General features: G+C 43.1%; 1 protein-coding gene and 1 pseudogene across 2 annotated transcripts; one reads left to right on the top strand and one right to left on the bottom strand.

Annotated features, from left to right (window-relative positions):
* Nucleotides 1–15,380, bottom strand: part of LOC140620629 (vacuolar-sorting protein SNF8 pseudogene) — a 27,315-nt pseudogene extending 11,935 nt beyond the window's left edge.
* On the top strand, nucleotides 14,631–18,530 carry ELOVL3 (ELOVL fatty acid elongase 3). Of its 2 annotated transcripts, none has more exons than XM_072805561.1 (4): nucleotides 14,631–15,467; nucleotides 16,429–16,560; nucleotides 17,421–17,572; nucleotides 17,831–18,530. In XM_072805561.1, the coding sequence occupies exons 1-4, from the start codon at nucleotides 15,379–15,381 to the stop codon at nucleotides 18,256–18,258; spliced, it is 801 nt and encodes a 266-aa protein (XP_072661662.1). In that variant the 5' UTR covers nucleotides 14,631–15,378; the 3' UTR covers nucleotides 18,259–18,530. The 2 variants fall into 2 exon arrangements, with proteins under 2 accessions (XP_072661662.1, XP_072661663.1); XM_072805562.1 differs by having other exon boundaries at nucleotides 14,631–15,530.

The raw sequence follows: 18,530 nt of genomic DNA, 5'->3' as shown, positions 1-18,530 counted from the left end.
AGTAAATCCAAAAGCAGGGCAGCCCCGGTGGCACAGTGGTGGGCAGCCCGGTGGCGCAGCGGTTTAGCGCCGCCTACAGCCCGGGGTGTGATCCTGGGGACCTAGGATCGAGTCCCGCATCGGGCTTCGGGTGTGGAGCCTGCTTCTCCCTCTGCCTGTGTCTCTGCCTCTCTCTTCGCTCTCTCTGAATGAATAAATAAATAAATCTTTAAAAAAAAATCCAAAAGCAATAAAGAAAAGTATTGATTTTAGCCATTCCAACTGATATGAGGTGGTATCTCATTGTAATTTTGATTTGTATTTCCCTGGCCATTTGTGTGTCTTCTTTGGAGAAGACATATTCATGTCTTCTGCCTATTTTTTTTTAAGATTTTATTTATATATTCACAAGAGACACACAGAGAGAGGCAGAGACATGGGCAGAGGGAGAAGCAGGCTTGCTGCTTGGAGCCGGTTGTGGGACTTAATCCCAGGACTCTCAGATCATGACCTGAGCCAAAGGCAGATGCTGAATCACTAAGCCACCCAGGCATCCCTCTTCTGCCTGTTTCTTGATTGGATTATTTGTTCTTTGGGTGTTGATTTTGAGAAGTTCTTTATAGATTTTGGATACTAGCCCTTTATCTGATATGTCATTTGCAAATATCTTCTCCCATTCTATCAGTTGTCTTTTGATTTTGTTGACTGTTTCCTTTGCTGTGCAAAAGCTTTTTATCTTGGTGAAGTCCCAGTAGTTCATTTTTGCCTTTGCCTTCGGAGATGTGTCTAGTAAGAAGTTGCTGTGGCCAAGGTCACAAAAGTTGTTGTCTGTGTTCTCCTCTAGGATTTTGATGGACTCCTATCTCACATTTAGGTCCTTCATCCATTTGGGGTCTATTTTTGTGTATGGTGTGAGAAAATGGTCCAGTTTCATTCTTCTGCATGTGGCTGTCGAATTTTCCCAACACCATTTGTTGGAGACTGTCTTATTTCCATTTTATATTTTTTCCTGCTTTGTTGAAGATTAGTTGACCATAGAGTTGAGGGTCCAATTCTAGGTTCTTTAGTCTGTTCCATTGATCTATGTGTCTGTTTTCGTGCCAGTATCATACTATTTTGATGATTACAGCTTTGTAATACAGCTTGAAGTCAGACATCGTGATGCCCCAGCATTGGTTTTCTTTTTCAATATTCTTTTCACTGCTTGGGTCTTTTCTGGTTCCGTACAAATTTTAGGATTATTTTTTCCAACTCTGTGAAATAAATTGTGGTGTTTTGATAAGGATTGCATTGAATGTATAGATTGCTCTAGATAGCATAGACAATTTAACAATATTTGTTCTTCCAATCCATGAGTATGGATGGAATGTTTTTCCATTTCTTTGTGTCTTCCTCAATTTCTTTCATGAGTGTTCTGTAGTTTTCTGAGTATAGATCCTTTGCCTCTTTGGTTAAGTTTATTCTTAGGTATCTTACGGTTTTGGGTGCAATTGTCAATGGATTGACTCCTTAATTTCTCTTTCTTCTGTCTCATTGTTATTGTATAGGTTTTGCTTTTTTTAAAAGCTTTTGCTTTTAAAAGCTTTTTTTAAAAGCCAGACTACTTTACCAATGATGTTGCGTGCTTCTATCATAAGGAACACAATTTCCTTGTCTCTTTTTGCAATGTTATCAGCTCTTGATAGCCTTTTCTTAATTCATTAGGGGTTACCAACTGGTTATGTTTTAATTTCTACTGATTTGCATTCTAGAAATTATTTCTACTCTGTTTACTATTTCTATAAGGAGAGAAACTTCCTTTTATCACCTATTCAGTTATTCTGAGATACTGAGTTTGGATAGGAAAACGATTAACAGATGCTGATTGTTTTTTCTTTGCCAATTTTCAAAATAATGAGCTGATTCCTTACCATTCTTCAAGAGAGACCAATAAAACAGGTTTTATAGTATCATTATGAATAAATGTATTCAATCTTACTTGATAGGAGAAATTAGGGCATTTCCAGATAAATAAAAGCTGAAGTTCTTTACTAGTAGACCTGCCTTACAAGAAATGCCCTATAAGAAACTCCCTATAAGAAATTTCAGACAGAAATGAGAGAACACTAGACAGTAACTAGGTACCATACAAAGAAATAAAGAACAATAGTAATCACATCTACATATAGGTAAATATAAAATCCAGTATTATATTTTTGAATTGTAACTCTTCTTTTTTTCCTTCCTATATGATTTAAAAGACAAATGCATAAGATAGTAATTTTAAATCTATGTTAATGGGCACACAGTGCATCCAGATGTAATTTTTTTTAAAAAGATTATATTTATTTATTCATAAGAGACACACAGAGAGAGACAGAGGCACAGACAGAGGGAGAAGCAGGCTCCTCACAGGGACCCTGATGCGGGACTTGATCCCTGGACCCCCGGGATCAGACCCTGAGCCAAAGTAGATGCTCAACTGCTGAGCCACCCAGACGTCCCCATTCAGATGTAATTTGTGACAATAACAATATAAGATGAGGAGGGGGAGACAGAGATACATAGGAGCAGTTTTGTGTACTATTAAAACTAAGTTGGATCCATTTGTACTAGATTATTATCAACCTAATGTGTTATTTATAACACCCAGGGAAACCACCAAGAAAACAATTTTTAAAAAATACAGAAAAAGAATTGAGAACAGAACCAAAACAGTACACTAGAAAAAAAATGAAACATAAAAGAAGGCAGTAATGGAGGAATTGGGGGATTAAAAAGATATATATAAAAAATAAATAACAAATGGCAGAAATAAATTCTTCTTTATCAATAATTATTTTATTTTTTTTATTTTTTATTTTTTTTAATTATTTTATTTTTTAAAAAGATTTTATTTATTCATTCATAAGAGGGATGCCTGGTTGGCTCAGCAGTTGAGCGTCTGCATTTGGCTCAGGGTGTGATCCTGGAGTCCTGGGATGAATCCCACATTGGGCTTCCTGCATAAGAGCCTGCTTCTCCCTTAGCTTATGTCTTTGCCTCTCTCTCTGTGTCTCTCATGAATAAATAAAATCTTAAAAAAATAAAAAAATATATTCATTCATGAGAGACACAGAGAGAGAGGCAGAAACACAGGAAGAGGGAGGAGAAGCAGACTCCATGCAGACAGCCCCATGCGGAACTCGATCCCAGAACTCCAGGATCACACCCTAAGCCAAAGGCAGATGCTCAACTGCTGAGCCACCCAGGCATCCCTATCAATAATTACTTTAAATGTAAATGGATTAAACTCTTCAATTAAATTGCAGACATTGGCAGAATAGATTTTAAAATGATCCAACTCCATGCCTTCTATAAGAGACTCTTTAGATCCAGGGCACCTAGGTAGATCAGTTGGTTAAGCGACTGCCTTCCACTCAAGTCATGATCCTGGGGTCCTGGGACCCAGCCCCACGTCGGGCTCCCTGGTCGTCGGGGAGCCTGCTTCCCCCTCTCCCTCTGCCACTCCCTCTGCTTGTGCTCAATCTCTCTCTCTCAAATAAATAAATAAATAAATAAATAAATAAATAAATTCTTTTTATTTTTATTTATTTTTTTATTCATTTATGATAGTCACAGAGAGAGAAAGAGAGAGAGGCAGAGACATAGGCAGAGGGAGAAGCAGGCTCCATGCACCGGAAGCCCGATGTGGGACTCGATCCCGGGCCTCCAGGATCGCGCCCTGGGCCAAAGGCAGGCGCCAAACTACTGCGCCACCCAGGGATCCCAAATTCTTTTTAAAATAGAGGAAGATCTTGGGATCCCTGGGTGGCGCAGCGGTTTGGCGCCTGCCTTTGGCCCAGGGCGCGATCCTGGAGACCCGGGATCGAATCCCACGTCGGGCTCCCGGTGCATGGAGCCTGCTTCTCCCTCTGCCTGTGTCTCTGCCTCTCTCTCTCTCTCTCTGTGACTATCATAAATAAATAAAGAAAAAAAATTAAAGTAAATAAAATAGAGGAAGATCTAAAGACAAAAATAGTTTGAAAGTGAAAAGATGAAAAAAGATATTTCATACAAATGGTAACCAAAAGAAAGCTGGAGTAGTTATACTAATAACAGACTTTAAGTCCAAAAGTGTTATTAAGACAAAGAAGGACATGATAGATAGATAGATAGATAGATAGATAGATAGATAGATAGATAGATAGAGTTTCAATCCGTCAAAAATGACAAAACAATTATAAACATATATTCACCTAACAACAGAGCTCCAAAATGTATGAAGCGAAAAAGAACAGAATTGAAGAAAAGAATAGACAGTCCTACAGTAATACTTGGAGACTTCAATACCTCATTTTCAAACTTGGATAGAACAACTAAACAGAAGGTCAATTAAAAAAGGAAGGACTTGGGCAGCCCCGGTGGCACAGCGGTTTAGTGCTGCCTGCAGCCTGGGGTGTGATCCTGGAGACCCGGGATTGAGTCCCGCATCGGGCTTCCTGCATGGGGCCTGCTTCTCCCTCTGCCTGTGTCTCTGCCTCTCTCTTGCTCTCTCTGAATGAATAAATAAATAAATCTTTAAAAAAAAAAAAAGGAAGGACTTGTACTAGTATTACTACTTGGACTTATACTAGTTCATTAACTAGACCTATCAGACATACAGAACAGTCCATCCAACACCAGCAGAATACATATTTTTCTCAATTGCAGAGAGAACATTCTCCAGGATAGACCATATGTTAGGCCACAAAGCAAGTCTCAATCAATTTAAAGGTTGAAGTCATACAAAGTATCTTCTCTTATCACAATAGAATGAGAAACTAGAAATCAGTAACAAGGAAAACTAAAAAATTCACAAATATGTGGAAATTAAACAACATGCTCTCAAATAACCAGTGGGTCAAAGAAGAGATCACATGAGGAGTTAGAAGATATTTTGAGATGAATGAAAATGAGAAAACAACATACAAATGCAGAGTAAGTTCTGAGATGAAAGGCAATAGGAGGGATCCCTGGGTGGCGCAGTGGTTTGGCGCCTGCCTTTGGCCCAGGGCGCGATCCTGGGGACCCGGGATCGAATCCCACATCGGGCTCCCGGTGCATGGAGCCTGCTTCTCCCTCTGCCTGTGTCTCTCTCTCTCTCTCTCTCTCTCTCTCTCTGTGACTATCATAAAAAAATAAAAATTAAAAAAAAAGGCAATAGGAGGCAGAGGATGATGCTGGAGAAAAGAGACATGGCAGAGTCACTTTAGGATACTTAAGGCAAACAAGGGAAGAGAGGGAGGGTTTCCTTTAAGTGCCTACATTTGGTGGTGCTGCCCCATCTTACATAGCCTCCTTGTGAGATGGGCTGGTGGCTTGGACAGCAGGGGTCACTATGGGCTGTTGGTGGAATCATGGCTTCCATGAATTCATCTGTCCAGTAACAGTTAAGAAATGAACTGAGGGTTCTTCAGATATAACTTAAATGCAGGCTTGCTTTCAGAAGCTTTGAAATGTAGTTTAGACCCTGAAGAACCTGTGGAGAGTTTAGATTTGTTTTTTTCCTGGCCCTAGCAACACCCTCTCCCTCTGTTAACTTCTTAACCGGTGTTTTTCAAATTCAAGATGCAGCCTATTCATGTGTCATGATGGGCATTTTTTTAAAAATAGTCTCTACACTCAGCGTGGAGCCCAACCTGGAGGCTTGAATTCCCAACCCTGAGATCAAGACCTGAGCTGAGAGAAAAAAAAAAAAAAAAAAAGACCTGAGCTGAGATCAAGAGTCCAATGCTTAACTGACTGAGCCACCCAGGAGCCCCATGATGGGCATTTTTAAATAATGAAATACAATGGAATAAAAATATCAGACACAACATGGAAAGGACATGTATGTTTTGAAAGATGTTGTTTCCAATACATGTGTATGTATGGAGCTACAACATAACATCTATTTCTCCTTGTGTGTCTCAGTCAAAAAATTAGGGATCCCTGGGTGGCGCAGCGGTTTGGCGCCTGCCTTTGGCCCAGGGTGCGATCCTGGAGACCCGGGATTGAATCCCACGTCGGGCTCCTGGTGCATGGAGCCTGCTTCTCCCTCTGCCTGTGTCTCAGCCTCTCTCTCTCTCTCTCTCTCTCTGTGACTATCATAAATAAATAAAAATTTAAAAAAATTATGAAAGCCACTACCTTGTACATTGATATGTTCTATGGGGTTGTAGCCTCATCAATCTTCTGACTCACATTAATAGTTCCGAAACTCTAATGAGCAAAAGAATCACCTGGGAAGATGGTTGAAACTATAATTCCCAAGCCCTACCTACTTCTAAATATATTCAGGTTCAGAAGGCTGGGGTGACCTGAGGAGACTTTATGTTTAACAAGCTGGAGATGACAGTGTAAATGGTCTATGGACCCCAATTTGAAAGGCCCTACTTGACCTCTCCCTGACTAATTTCATCCACAGCCAAGTTCAGTGATATCCTCTACCCCGAGTATTGAAGGCAGATTGACAGCCTGAGTTCTAGACAACTGGTTATTGGATCCTCTGATTTGGATGTTCCTTGCATTCATAGGGCCTAAATTGAACTCATCTCCTTTTCACCCCGCTATTCAAATATATTCCTCTCCCATTACTTCCCATTTTTGTGAGTAGATGCACTATATACCCTGTCAACCAAACCAAGATAAAGGAGAAAGAGGAATCAAAGATGGATCCCCATAGTTAAGCCTAGGCACAAGGTTGACTTATGGGTATGCAGCCTGTGCAATCACACAGGGCCCTGCACCTGGAAGTGCCTTACACTCTATTTTGTGTTCTGCTGTCACCATCTTGAGAGTCTTGAAAACTTTTGAACAAGGGATCTTACATTTTATTTTTTTTTAAGATTTTTTTTATTTATTCACGAGAGACACACACACAGAGAGGCAGAGACACAGACAGAGGGAGAAGCAGGCTCCATGCAAGGAGCCCCACGCGGGACTTGATCCCGGGCCTCCAGGATCACACCCTGGGCTGAAGGCAGCGCCAAACCGCTGAGCCACCAGGACTGCCGGGGACCTTACATTTATTTTATTTTATTTTATTTTATTTTATTTTATTTTATTTTATTTTATTTTATTTTATTTATTTTATTTTATTATTATTTTATTTATTTTTATTTATTTATTCATGAGAGACACACAGAGACACAGGCCGAGGGAGAAGCAGGCTCCATGCAGGGACCCCGACGCGGGACTTGATCCTGGGAGTCCAGGATCATGCCCTGGGCCGAAGGCAGACACTTTAACCGCTGAGCCACCCAGGCATCCCGGACCTTACATTTTAATTTAGCACTAGGCCTCACAAATTATGTATTCTGTCCTGCCTAGGAGCCTGGGAGCCTGGTGGTGACTTTAACTAGAAACAGGAAGTCAGCAAAAAGAATAGGCCTAGGAAGAAAGTAAACTGGGTTTCTACACTTGAATGTGAGCTGTCTGTAACTCAGATCAGCCTGGTGGAGAAGTCCAGTGGGAAGTTGGAAATATGAGGAAGAACAGAGGTCAAGATAGAAGATAAGTAGATTGGGGTTAGCCAACTAGAAGTAACAGGTGAAGTCATGAAAGGGAGTTAGCCAGGACAGAGAGTACACAGAAGGAATAAGGGACAGGGCAGGACTTTAAGAAACAACAGCATTAAAGACATGAGAAGTATGGGAAAAAGAACAAGCAAAGGCACAGGAAGAAATGTAGAGTCAAAACCAAGGTGGGGGCGGGGGGGGGCGGCCTGTGTAGCTTAGTTGGTTAAGAGTCTGTCTTCAGGGGCACCTGGATGGCTTAGTGGTTGAGTGTCTGTCTGCCTTTGGCTCAGATCATGATTCCAGAGTCTGGGGATCGAGTCCCTCATCAGGCTCCCCGTGGGGAACCTGCTTTTCTCTCTGCCTATGTCTCTGCCTCTTTCTCTGTGTCTCTCATGAGTAAATAAACAAAATCTTAAAAAAAAAGGGGTGGGGGTGGCGCCTGGTTGGCTCAGCGATTGAGCACGTCCCTTCAGCCCGGGGCATGATCCTGAAGTCCCTGGATCCTGGACTCCCTGGATGGAGCCTGCTTCTCCCTCTGCCTGTGTCTCTGCCTCTCTATGTGTGTCTCTCATGAATAAATAAATAAAATCTTTAAAAAAAAAGTCTGTTTTCAGCTCAGATCACAATCCCAGGGTCCTGGGTTGGAGCCTGCTCTTCCTGCTCGTGCTCTCTCTCTCTTATTCTCTGTCAAATAAATAAATAAAATAAAAAAGAAGAAGGAGCAAGACCAAGACAGTAAAAACACTGAGGAAAGGAGATGATCTGACGTGGACAAGCAGGATCTGAAAGTAGGGAATGTAGAAGCAGAAAAGCCAATTTAGTGACAGAACACATGGAAAAGAAAGACTTCAACCCAAGGAATTTCAATCATCTATTATTAGTTTTGAACATCTACTGGTTAATTAAACATAATTTTAAAATCACCCAGATTCCACCATCCAGATAAACTGTTAGCATTTTGGTGCATTTCCTTTCAATGTTTGTTCTCAGCATAGTTTTCTTCCATATTTTTTCCTCTAGAGAAAGTTTACAAATATTCTATCTACATCCTTCCATGTTTTGCTCCACGAATCTGAGACCATACTATACATAGTCTCATATCCTACATTTTTTAGATTTTATATTCCATCCAGAGCACTTCTATGTCATTAAAATCATTTTCCCCTGGATGTGTAGCATTCCAAAATCTTGTGACATCAATTTAAAAATATTATGAAAGAATATTTATTTATTTATTTTTAAAGATATATTTATTTATTTATTTATTTATTTGACAGGGAGAGAGAGAGGAGACAGAGCGCACAAGCAGAGGAAGTGGCAGGCAGAGGGAGAGGGAGAAGCAGACTCCCCGCTGAGCAAGGAGCCAGACTTGGGACTGATCCAGGGCCCTGAGATCGTGACCTGAGCTGAAGCCAGACACTTAAGCAATGGAACCACCCAGGCGCCCACGAAAGAAAATTTAAAATACTAGTGATTTTTTTTCCTGTAATCTCACCCACTCCATCAAATGATTTCATGTTTTAGTTTTCTTTTCAATTTCAATCTTTAAAAACATCATCACTTTTAGATAACTGAGATAATAGGATAGATACAGTTTCAAATGTTTCCTTTCACATTATTTTACAAACATGGTTTGATGTTTCTCCATTTTCTGGTAGCTGTAAGCTGTTTTGCACTGTTAAGTGTTTAACAATTTAATCATCCAATGGTGGGTTCCACATCTCTATTATTTTTAAATCCTGCTGATGTAAGCATTTCAGTACATATAGATTTTTTTTTTTTGGCCTGTATCACTGGATTTTACATTTCTAGTGGGAGCTGGAGCAAAGCATAGTGTTACTAAGTGTGCTTTTAGAAGGATTAAGTCAATTTACCTGGCTACTGGCCAGGTATGGATATATCTTTTCCCAAGGCTTTGACTGGCGTTGGGTAATTAATTTTTACTTGGCTTAATGGCAGTTAATTGGGACCATACTATACAGATAGTCTTTAATCTGCATTTCCATAATTACTAAGGAAGTTGAGTCTTTAAAATATATATATGTATGTTTACTGTTTGTATTTCCTTTTAGATGCCTATTCAATTCAAAGCAACAGACATATTTTGAGTGCCGTCTATGTGCTAAGTGCTTTGTGCTTCCCTCAAGGATGAGTGCCCTAACAGAAATGACCGTATGGGATAGGTTGGGTGAGGCAAGTAGTATAGAAAATATATAATTAACTTTACTCCATTGGTAGAAACACAATACCAGCAGGTAGTTTGGGCAAAGTCCTCTGGGTGGAAGACAGAGAAGGAAAGTGTTGACTCCCTATGAAGCAGGTTAGGCTTTTGCAGGTCAAGTGACTTTGGAACTAAGGCCAAACAAAGAGTAAGCTTTGTCCAGGTGAGAAGAGGTCTGGAGAGATAAAACAGTGTGGAGAGAGGTAAACAGGTTGAAAAACATAAAATATAGTACTTGTGTAATGGGGTTGTGACTTTTTTTTAAAGATTTTATTTATTCATTCATGAGAGACACACAGAGAGAGGCAGAGAGATAGACAAAGGGAGAAGCAGACTTCTCTCAGGAAACCTGAGGCAGGACTCGATCCCTGGACTGGGGGCATCTGCCTTGAGCCGAAGGCGGATGCTCAACCACTGAACCACCAGGCGTCCAGGATGTGGCTTTTTTAAAGCTAAAATGTGGAATGCTGGGACAGAAGGATAATGAATACATTGGCTAGAAAGGAATAGTCAGGGGATGCCTAGGTGGCTCAGTGGTTGGGCTTCTGCCTTTGGCTCAGGACGTGATCCCTGGATCCAGAATGAGTCCCTCATCGGATTCCCTGTGAGGAGCCTGCTTCTCCCTCTGCCTTTGTCTCTGCCTCTCTCTCTCTTTCTCTCTCTCTGTGTCTATCATGAATGAATGAATAAATAAATAAATCTTTTTTAAAAAAGAAAGAAAGGAAGAGTCAGGGCTGACCTCAGGATTCTGACCTTTACCCTGAGAATTTTTTTCTTCTTAAAGAGGAATGACATGAGCTAACGTGTGTTTTAGGAAGATCTTTCTAGAAGCTAATGATAGGTGGATTTGGAGACACTGGAGTCTATAAGATGAGCCTATCTGTGTTTTTAGCCACTTACCGAGGTTCAGAGATAGGACTAAGGATAAGCTTTTTATGTAGTATGCACATTAACTCTTTATCTTAAAACTGTTCCCATTTTATAGCTTTCCTTTAAATTAAAAAAAATATAGTAAGATATATGTGTTACATAGAATTTACCATCCTAACCATTTTTAAGTGTGTAATTCAGTAGTGTTAAGTACATTCCACATTGTGCAACCAGTCACCAGATCATGACTTTCAAGTTAATTTAGTTGACTTTTATTAGAAAGAAATTGCAATTTGTACAAATTCACTTTTTTGGAGGTAGCAATTACTGATGTTTGCTTAAAACTTTACATTGTATGATGCTCCTTAACATATATGATCTCATTTGAACCTTATAAACCTCCTTCTGAGGTAGATATTATCCCTGTTTTACAGATGAGAAAGCTGAGGCCAAGAGCTAAAAGACCAGATAAGCTTGGGGTGTGTGTTTATCCTGGAGAAATAAAGAGTGTCACACAGATTTATAGGCTGAGGATTTCACCCATCCAATCAGTCATGCAGCAAATATTATCTGAGTACCTAGTATGCGCCCAGTTGGAGAATCATGTTGAGCAAAACAGATATACTGCCTGCATTTATAGAGCTCAAGGACTAGTGGGGGAAACATGTATTTTTCAAGAAATCATAAGAGCCGCCTGGCTAGCTCAATTGGTGGAGCATGCAACTCTTGATCTTGAGGTTGTGATTTCTAGTCCCAAGTTGGGTCTAGAGATTACTTCAAAATAAAATCTTTAGGGGACGCCTGGGTGGCTCAGCAATTGAGCATCTGCCTTTGGCTCAGGGCGGGATCCCGGGTCCTGGGATCAGTCTCACATCAGGCTCCCTGCAGAGACCCTTCTCCTTCTGCCTATGTCTCTGCCTATCTCTCTGTGTCTCTCATGAATAAATAAATAAAATCTTAAAAAAAAAATAAAACCTTTAGGGATACCTGTGTAGCTCAGTCAGTTAAGCGTGAGAGTCTTGATTTTGGCTCAGGTCATGATCTCAGGGTCCTGGGATTGAGCTCCATATCTGGGCTCTGAGCTCAGACGGAAGTCTGCTAGAGATTCTCTCTCTCCTTCTGTCCCTCCCCACTCCCCACTCGCATGCACACACTCTCTCTCAAATGAATAAATAAATCATAAAAAAAAATAGAGGTAGGGTGCCTGAGTGGCTCAGACAGTTGGTTAAGCACCTGTCTTCTACTCAGGTTGTGATCCCGGGATCCTGGGATCAGTCTCGCATCAGGCTCCTTGCAGGGAGTCTGCTTCTCCCTCTGCCTATGTCTCTGCCTCTTTCTCTGTGTCTCTCATGAATAAATAAATAAAACCTTTAAAAAAATAAAATCATTAAACTTCACAGGGAAAGACAATGGAAAGTATCTTCATTTGAGAGAAACTCAGGACCAAGTATACCTATGCTATATGCATTTGTAAACCTTTCAGAATTATTCACCCTGACACTTCCATGTGTCTAATCTACAATATCCTTTCCTCGAAATTGTATGATTTGTATACTGACCCCAACCTTGTGAGGTAAGCAGGCAACTATGACTACTCTACCGGTGAAAACTGCCCATCTCAAAGAGGTTAGATAACTTGCCTAAAACGACGTAACTATTTAATGGTGAAGCTTGGATTTGAATCTAGGTCTTTAGCACCTAGATTGTATTATTCTTGTAGTATTCATTCTTATATTTATTCATTGATTCATCAAATATGCACTAATCACGTTCTGAGTGTCAGCCTACATATGGAGCAGTCAAGAGCTACTGAAGCAGCAGGAAAGCAGCTTCATACAATTTAGTTTTTTAAAAAAGATTTTATTTATTTATATATAGAGAGAATGAGCAAGCAAGAGAGCATGATCAGGGGGTGATGCAGAGGGAGAGGGAGAAGCAGACACCCCAATGAGCAGGGAGCCATGTGGGGTTCCATGCCAAGACCTTGGGATCATGACCTGAGCCAAAGGCAGGTGCTTAACTGACTGAGCCATGCAGGTGCCCTTCCAGTTTAAGTTTTAGATAAGAGTTCAGAAAGTGATGGTTTCCAAAGTAGGGTCTGGGACCACCTACTGGGTCTGAATCTCTGTGATTGGAGCTCAGGAATGTCAAGGATCATCCAGGTTTGGGAATTCCTCTCCAATTCTAATGCAATGGAGAGAGGGAAGCACTATATTAGAGAAGGGGGTGATGCAACGAGTTAACATGACTAAGGTAGTGGCTGTAGTAAGAACCAACCAGGTGAGAGGTGATGAAGTACAAGACTGAGGGGATACACTTGAGGGTCGCTTAGTTAGCGTGGCCAGGACAGTGGCTGAGGTTCAAAGAATTGGAGTCTGAGATTCCTCAGACTCTGGAGCCTGTGCACCTTATTACATGTAGTCATTTATAACCATATCTCGATTTTAAATATTTATATCTTTAGGGATCCCTGGGTAGCTCAGTGGTTTAGCACCTGCCTTCAGCCCAGGGCGTGATCCTGGGGGCCGGGGATCGAGTCCCACATCAGGCTTCCTGCATGGAGCCTGCTTCTCCCTCTGCTTGTGTCTTTGCCTCTCTCTCTCTCTCTCTCTCTCTCTCTCTCGTCTATCATGAATGAATAAATAAAATATTTTTAAAAATAAAAGTTAAATAAATAAATAAATAAATAAATATTTATGTCTCTTGTCCCTTGTTTTGCAAATCTCCATCTTATTTCAAACTATCTTCAGGTCTTGTATTTCTCCCTCACTTTCATAAAGCCTAGGAGAGACATAAGGACAGACAAGTTAAGATCTTTTTTAAAAAAAGATTTTATTTATTTATTTATGAGAGAGAGAGAGAAAGAGAGAGAGAGAGAGGCAGAGACACAGGCAGAGGGAGAAGCAGGCTCCATGCTGGGAGCCTGATGTGGGACTCGATCCCGGGACTCCAGGATGATGCCCTGGGCTGAAGGCAGACACCAAACCGCTAAGCCCCCCAGGGATCCCCCAGACAAGTAAGATCTTAAAAGTTTTAAAATATTTATTTGGGGAGGGGGCTGGGTACCCAGGCAAGGAAAAAATAGATTTGATTAGATAAGCACAAACTCTGGGAGAAAATAGTAAGATACTGCAATGCATCTCCTCTTCCATAAAATGTAGAAGACCTTCAGGAAACCTGAGGACAGTAATCCCAGAAGCCAAGAAGATGACTGCATTTCCTCTCCAAGGTTATTACTGGGTTTCAAGCTGGAGCAGGTCAAGAATTCAGGAAACTGTAAAGAATTCACAGCAGCCTCGATAACCATCTCCCCAAACATCAACATCAACAGCCTCGACAATAAAATTTATTAAAATTTGGGGTGCCTGGGTGGCTGTTGGTTAAGCCTCTGCCTTCGGCTCAGGTCATGATCTCCAGGTCCTGGGATCAAGCTAGGCATAGGGTTTCCTGCTCTGCAGGGAGTCTGCTTCTATCTGCCCCTCCCTACTGCTCGTTCTCTCTCAAATAAGTAAAATCTTATTTATTTTTATTATTTTTAAAAGATTTTATTTATTCATGAGAGACACACACAGAGAGAGGCAGAGACATAGGAAGAGGGAGAAGCAGGCTTCATGCAGGAGCCTGATGTAGGACTCGATCTGGGGACTCCAGGATCACACCCTGAACTGAAGGCAGCCACTTAACCACTGAGCCACCCAGGCGTCTCTGAAATAAGTAAAATCTTTTTTAAAAAAATCTAAAAATTCATCTCCTTCCCACCCACAACCACAGACCTGAAGAAGGCAGATGGGACTATCGAGGATTTATTCTCATCCAGAGTCTGGGTTTCCCAGAGTCACAGGGAGTAGGGAAACTGACATTGGAATTTTCTTTCTCTCTCTTTCTTTCTTTCTTTCTTTCTTTCTTTCTTTCTTTCTTTCTTTCTTTCTTTCTTTTTTTCTTTCTTTCTCTTTCTTCTCTCTCTTTCTTCTTTCTTTCTTTCTTTCTTTCTTTCTTTCTTTCTTTCTTTCTTTCTTTCTTTCTTTTTCTTCTTTCTTTTTCTTTCTTTCAGATTTTATTTATTCATGGGGGACACACACAGAGAGAGGCAGAGACACAGGCAGAGGAAGAAGCAGGCTCCACGCAGTGAGTCCTATAGGGGACTCCAGGATCAGGCCTGGACCGAAGGCAGGCGCTAAACCACTGAGCCACCCAGGGGTCCCATGACATCAGAATTTCTGAATGCACACATCAGAGGCCGAGGACACCTCCACGCTCATCTCACTACCAGGTAGTGGGATTAAAGCGAACTGAGGCAAAGGCTACGGTTGGCAGTACGGGGGACAACTGGTCTGTCGCGGTAGTGGCGAGGCCATAGGGCCTGAGCCAAGCAGGTGGGAATGGAGGTGTGGAAGAAAAGGATGCGAAAGTGGGCGTGGCGGATCCTACCACAGGATTTGGGGTGCGGTGTGAGAAGCACCAGGGGGAGGCTCCCTTGAGGATGACCAATCAGAGAGCTAGTTGCGGCGCAGGGGCAAGACAGGGACGTATCTTGGTCGAGATTGGATAACGGCCTGGCGTTGGGAGGGGCTGCGCGCCGCCTGGGCCCGGCGCTTTGCAATTCAGCTCCATATACCACAGTGACGGCGGCGGTGGAGGTGGGCTGGGCGCGGCGCACGTGCCTGAATCTGAAGCTCCTCGCTTGCCTGGCCACGGAGTTCCTTGGGTCCCGCGTGCATTCTGTCCAGCCTCAAAGTCCCGTCCCCTAACCTCTCGCCCAGCTTCCCAAAGCTCCGGACGTCGACTTCTGCAGAGTGAATTGTCACAGCCATGAATGTCTCGGAGGAGGGCATAGAGATCTTGCAGCCTTACTACTTCGAGCTGTTCCAGGACATGAGGCCCTTTTTGGAAGAGTACTGGTGAGACCTGGGGAAGGCGAAGCTCTGTGCCAGGGTCCTGACCTTGATGACTGCTATTTGGAGGTGGGTGGGGGAGGAGACACTGAATGCCTGCAATGATTTTCTTAAAGAGCAAAGGTATCCAGCTCCCCTGTACTGGCTCCATATCCCTGTTGTCCAAGATGCAGTTGGTGTGGCATCTCAAAGAGATTAGATCTGGAAGAAAAAGAGAGAGAGAACGGAGGGAGGGAGGGACGGAGGGAGGGAGAAAGGAAGAAAATGGGGTGAGGAAAGTAGGAGATAGAAACCAAGAGGAAAGAGTGTAGTGAGAAGTGATCTATGAGGAAGAGATTGATCTGAGCTCTTACTCCCACCCACCTTGTAGACGACTCTCCTCTGTCCTTTGTGGTGGTGTGTGCAGGCCTGCGGGCATAGTGCTGGTGCCCAGGGACTGTCTACCTTCACAAATATCACGTTTCCCAAATGCTCCATCGTCCCTGCTGTGGAGGAGACACAGGGAGCTCTTTCAATATTTCCCCAGGCTCTTTGATTTTGCCCTAAAGCTCCTTAGAGGGGCTTGTCGCTGACTTTATGCTCCAGCCAATTTGCCATGACCCAACTGGGCAGAAACTATTGCCACATTTTTCTTACATCAGAGCCCTGGGTTGGTTGTAAGTATGGACCAGCAGCTGTCACCCACACAATTCCTCTGAGAGCAAGAATCACAGAAACCTTGAACACAGCCCCTGCACTGTGGTAGGTCCTTTATATACCTTCCCACTGTCAGAAGAGTGCTATTTCTCTTTTATAATAAGGAAAGTGAGGCTCAGAGAACTAAGTTTTTTTTTTTCAGTGTGCCTCTCTCTCTCTGTGTGTCTAATAAGTGGCAGAGCTGGGGCTCCGAGAGCACTCACCTTGAGATATGAATGGGCATTCCTCTAACCAGCACCCACTATAAACCCCTCTGCCTTCTGCCTGCCAGGGCAACCTCATTCCCCATAGCTCTGGTCTACCTGCTGCTCATCTTTGTGGGGCAAAACTACATGAAGGCACGGAAAGGCTTCAACCTGCAGAGGCCTCTGATCCTTTGGTCCTTCTGCCTTGCAGTCTTCAGGTAAGACACCCCCCTCCCCCTAATCTCCACTCCCTGCCTATGCTGTAGACCCTAGAACCTCATTCTATTCCTAAAAGCTTTCTAGCAACCCCAACTGAGTCAATGCCCTAAATTGCCCTCTAACTCTATTCCCGTTTTGTTGTTGTTGTTGTTGTTTTAAGATTTTATTTATTTACTCATGAGAGACACAGAGAGAGAGGCACAGACATAGAGGGAGAAGTAGGTTCCCTGCAAGGAGCCTGATGCGGAACTCGATCCCTGACCAGGGATCATGCCCTGAGTCAAAGGCAGATGCCCAACTGCTGAGCCACCCATGTGCCCCCCTCTAACTCTATTCCTAACCCCTTCCCTCAGCTCCTGCACCCTCTCAGCTTCCTCCTCCTCCCATATTACCCCGTTTTCCTTTCCCTAGGCCCCAGACTGGCAGCTTCTTCTCTCTCTCATGAGTCTTCTTGTGCCCATGGAGTCTGTGTACTTTTAACAAATTTCTCCTGCCTCTAATAACTCTCAGCACCCTTTTCCAAGACCTTCCAACAACTTCTTTAGCCCCTCCTTCCCAAACTCTTTCTATAGCCCCAGTCCTGTTGTCCATCCCCTCCCAGGCTCTTCCTATACCAAGAACTCTAGTCCCTAATTCAATTTTGAGTCCGATCCTCCGGCATTTCCGGGTCCTTCCCCAGCCTTCATCTCCTCTAGTTTACTGGTTGGGTTCTGGCCCCAGGATCTCAGAGGCAGTGACCCATTATGCTGGAAGGGGGAAAGTGGTGGAGTTTGGGGAGTGACCTGCCAGGTCAAGGGGGAAGGGTGAATTGGTGCCTGGGGAGGTAACTCTTACACCCTTTTCTTCTGTCCCATTTCAGTATCCTGGGGGCAGTGAGGACATGGGGCCATATGGGGGCCTTGCTACTTAGGAGGAGTCTAAAGCAAACTGTGTGCTTCTCTATCTACATCAACAATCCCATAGTCAAATTCTGGTCCTGCCTCTTTCTTCTCAGCAAGATCATTGAACTTGGTGAGTGACAAGGCTTTGTCTCTCTGGTGCCCAGTTAACTGCATCCCTCCTCATCCGCCCCCCAACCTCACCCATCCCATGGAAAGTCCCTTCCCCACCCCTGAGTCCTAACAACACCTCTTATCCAAGCCCCTTTTCAAATTATTTGCCACAAAGACCCTTCTCATGCCCTGAGAATTCCCTTCATGCCCCAATATCCAGCATGGTGGGCAGGCCCAACACTGGATGGTTTGCCAGCTATGACTCCCCATCTCCCAGGAGACACGGCCTTCATCATCCTGCGTAAGCGGCCACTCATCTTTGTACACTGGTACCACCACAGCACAGTGCTAGTGTACACAAGCTTTGGATACAAGAACAAAGTGCCTTCAGGCGGCTGGTTCATGACCATGAACTACGGTGTGCATTCTATCATGTACATCTACTACACTCTGAGGGCTGCCAAAGTGAAGTCCCCCACGTGGTTACCCATGCTCATCACCAGCTTGCAGCTCCTGCAGATGTTTATGGGAGCCACTATCAGCATCCTAACTTACATCTGGAGACAGGAACAGGGATGCCACACCACAGCGGAACACTTCTTCTGGTCCCTCATCTTATATGCAACCTATTTCATCCTCTTTGCCCATTTCTTCCACCAAACCTATATAGTGCCCAAGGTCAAAGCCAAGACCAAGAGTCAGTGAAAGGTTGGAGAAAAAGGAGCCCCAGGCTCTCCCCACCGAGGGGATGAGCTTAGGTTTGGGAGAATGATTAGGATGCCTTCCCTGCATGGTTTTTCCCATGGAATGTGTGCCCCAAGGTGGCTGGAAGTTATGTCAGGCAAGAGGTGGCAGCCCTGGGTAGGGTGTAATCTAGTACTTTGATGTTTCTATTTTAAATGTGAAGGCCGGGATGCCTGGGTGGCTCAGTGATTTTATTTATTTAAATAAAATCTTTAAATAAATAAATAAATAAA

The sequence above is a fragment of the Canis lupus genome, chromosome 29 (genome assembly GCF_048164855.1).
Source record: "Canis lupus baileyi chromosome 29, mCanLup2.hap1, whole genome shotgun sequence".
Classification (NCBI taxonomy): Eukaryota; Metazoa; Chordata; class Mammalia; order Carnivora; family Canidae; genus Canis; species Canis lupus.
This window is presented reverse-complemented; position numbering and strand designations above follow the sequence as displayed.

Bases quoted from the DNA above. Each gene is read 5' to 3' on its own strand.
- ELOVL3 (XM_072805561.1), top strand. From the start codon at position 15,379: ATGAATGTCTCGGAGGAGGGCATAGAGATCTTGCAGCCTTACTACTTC. The intron at 16,561-17,420 runs GTAAGACACCCC...GTCCCATTTCAG, and splicing joins TTCTGCCTTGCAGTCTTCAG to TATCCTGGGGGCAGTGAGGA. The intron at 17,573-17,830 runs GTGAGTGACAAG...CCCATCTCCCAG, and splicing joins CAGCAAGATCATTGAACTTG to GAGACACGGCCTTCATCATC.